Genomic DNA, 2,247 nt, shown 5'->3' with positions numbered 1-2,247 from the left:
GCATGTTTAAACGTACATAGTCCATGCATGTACATAGTGTGGGTTGAACTTCTCTGGTATTTTCATGTACCCTAGGGTCCACTCTTTCAGAAAAAAATATGTTAACAGAAAAATGTTGGGTCTCACTGCCCTCTAGGGACAACTTTGTGACCACACCCCCTTTCTATTGTGACCTCTACAGAAGATCTTTCCTGCCCACAGCCATCAGCATCTACAATAAGTTTTTAGTTAAATGAGTTACAACAACACCTAATTTCCCTCTGGGATCAATAAAGTATTTTTGAATTGAATTGAATCAGAATTAAGGGTACAGGAATCTTAACAGCAAATAACTTTGCTATAAACCAACCAAATTTTATACACAGGGTATCAGCAGATTCATACTGATGAGCTCTTCAATTTAAATGACACTAAAGAAAAATGCAAACAATGATGTCATCAGGGGGTCAAAAGGTCACAATTCCAACAGCAGATGAAAATTTTCATWTTTTATGGGTTTACCATACAGTACACTATTCAGCTTCTTTTGCATTTTCATGCACCTTAGGATACACTTATTCAGAGAAAAGCCTGGTGACAAAAATTAAAGTTGGTAGTTTCTACTCTGCAGGGACCAGTTTTTAACCCCACTCACTCTGTGTGTGGTTTAAAATTTCAGAGATGAGAAACTTACATGTATATTACTTCACTATGTAAGAGGAAAATGTCATGAATCTGGTGTCWGTTTTCTCACTTAGATGTGCTTTTGTTAATTATWTGTGCAACAGATTAYGTCACCAGGGGTTAAAAGTAACACATAAGAYCATTGGTGAATTTTCAGAAACTAGTGTATATTGAAATTGAAAGGCTTTCACAGGATTATTCTTTGAATAGCTTGAACTTTAAATTTTCCATAGAAGTGAGTGATTTAAAATTTGAGAAATTGGGGTATCCATTTAATATAGTTTTATGTCCATTGCACATAAGCAGGCCAAGCAGGCCAAAGCAGTCAACCAATTGGGGAGAGTTACTGTTAAATAKGTACCAGGACATACTGGCATTTATGGTAACCAGAAAGCTGACTACTTTGCAAAAGATGGCAGTAAGGTCCACTTCAAAGGACCAGAGCCTGYTGTAGGTATCTCAACAACAGTCTGTGGGACTGCCCTGCAGAGTAAGGGGTTAGGGTTAGGCTATAGAAATGACCAGTAAATAAATGGAAGTCAATGGAAAGTCCCCACTTAGATAGAGAAACATAGCATGTGTGTGTGTGTGTGTGTGTGTGTGCGTGCGTGCGTGCGCGCATTTGGCAACAATGCTTTCTATTCTATTTCTATTTTCTACTTTATGATGGTCATTCTAGTTTGAAAAAAGTACTTCTGCCCGAAAAATTTGATTTTGCTTAGTTTGCAATAAATTACTATTTAAAAGTAGTAATCATAAATGYTTCAGAGTTTGATAGATGCTCACCTCCAGGGTGAAGGACAACACAACATCAGACTTGGACAGCATATTCTCATCCTCCTGGCCCATGTCCATAATAGATGTGTTGTGGCCTCGTTTTAGCTTCTGCAGCTTGAACTCTCCTCCTTTGGACACTGGCATGCTCTCCAAGTTTGCCATCAACAGATTAACAGAAGACCGCAGCTCCTCAATGTACATGGCCTCCATGTCTCTGGAGATGAATTTTGGAAACCTTCCACCAAGCTTAGCAAAACAAAAATAACACTATTAACAATGGCGCTCAGATAACAAATTACAATGACAATAATAAAAATCACAAAGCAATTACAGTTTTTTTGTAAAATAAAGTGGTTTTGTACAACAGAAAAATATATATCATAATAATCATATCGGTGGTACATAGTTAGTTTGAACAMCAAGTTGAAAAATATTATGCAATTCTGACAGAAATTTTTAGCTAACTGCCAGTTAGAATAGAGTCAAGTTTGTGTGGCAAACATTTGTCTTTGTGTAGGTTTAAACTTGACTATTCCACCATTTGCTTTACTTTATAATGGGCGGCTGTGGTGGAGTGGTTAGGGGAGTCGTGTTGGGTTTGTGTTTTATCTGTAGTCTCCCTCGTGTCTCTTCTGCATCATTACTCATCTTTTCTCCTCAGCTGTTTCCCTCCTCAGTATTCACACACCTGTAAGTACTTTCCAATTAGTGTTCTCATCAGCTGTAGTTAATTTCCTCATTCCCTCAGTTTGTATTTAACCCCGGTTCAGTTCTCATTTCCTCAGTGAATTAATGTAATGATATAGA

General features: G+C 37.5%; 1 protein-coding gene across 1 annotated transcript in view; it reads right to left on the bottom strand.

Annotated features, from left to right (window-relative positions):
• Nucleotides 1-2,247, bottom strand: part of LOC106530697 (calcium-dependent secretion activator 1) — a gene marked incomplete at its 3' end in the record, with an annotated part of 178,663 nt that overhangs the window by 131,811 nt on the left and 44,605 nt on the right. The window contains 1 exon segment of the mRNA XM_014026371.1: nt 1,450-1,686. Coding sequence (XP_013881825.1) covers nt 1,450-1,686 — 237 coding nt within the window.

This window comes from Austrofundulus limnaeus, unplaced genomic scaffold (assembly GCF_001266775.1).
Source record: "Austrofundulus limnaeus strain Quisiro unplaced genomic scaffold, Austrofundulus_limnaeus-1.0 Scaffold548, whole genome shotgun sequence".
Classification (NCBI taxonomy): domain Eukaryota; kingdom Metazoa; phylum Chordata; class Actinopteri; order Cyprinodontiformes; family Rivulidae; genus Austrofundulus; species Austrofundulus limnaeus.
Note: the sequence above shows the minus strand (reverse complement) of the source record. Positions and strands in the feature narration are given on the sequence as shown.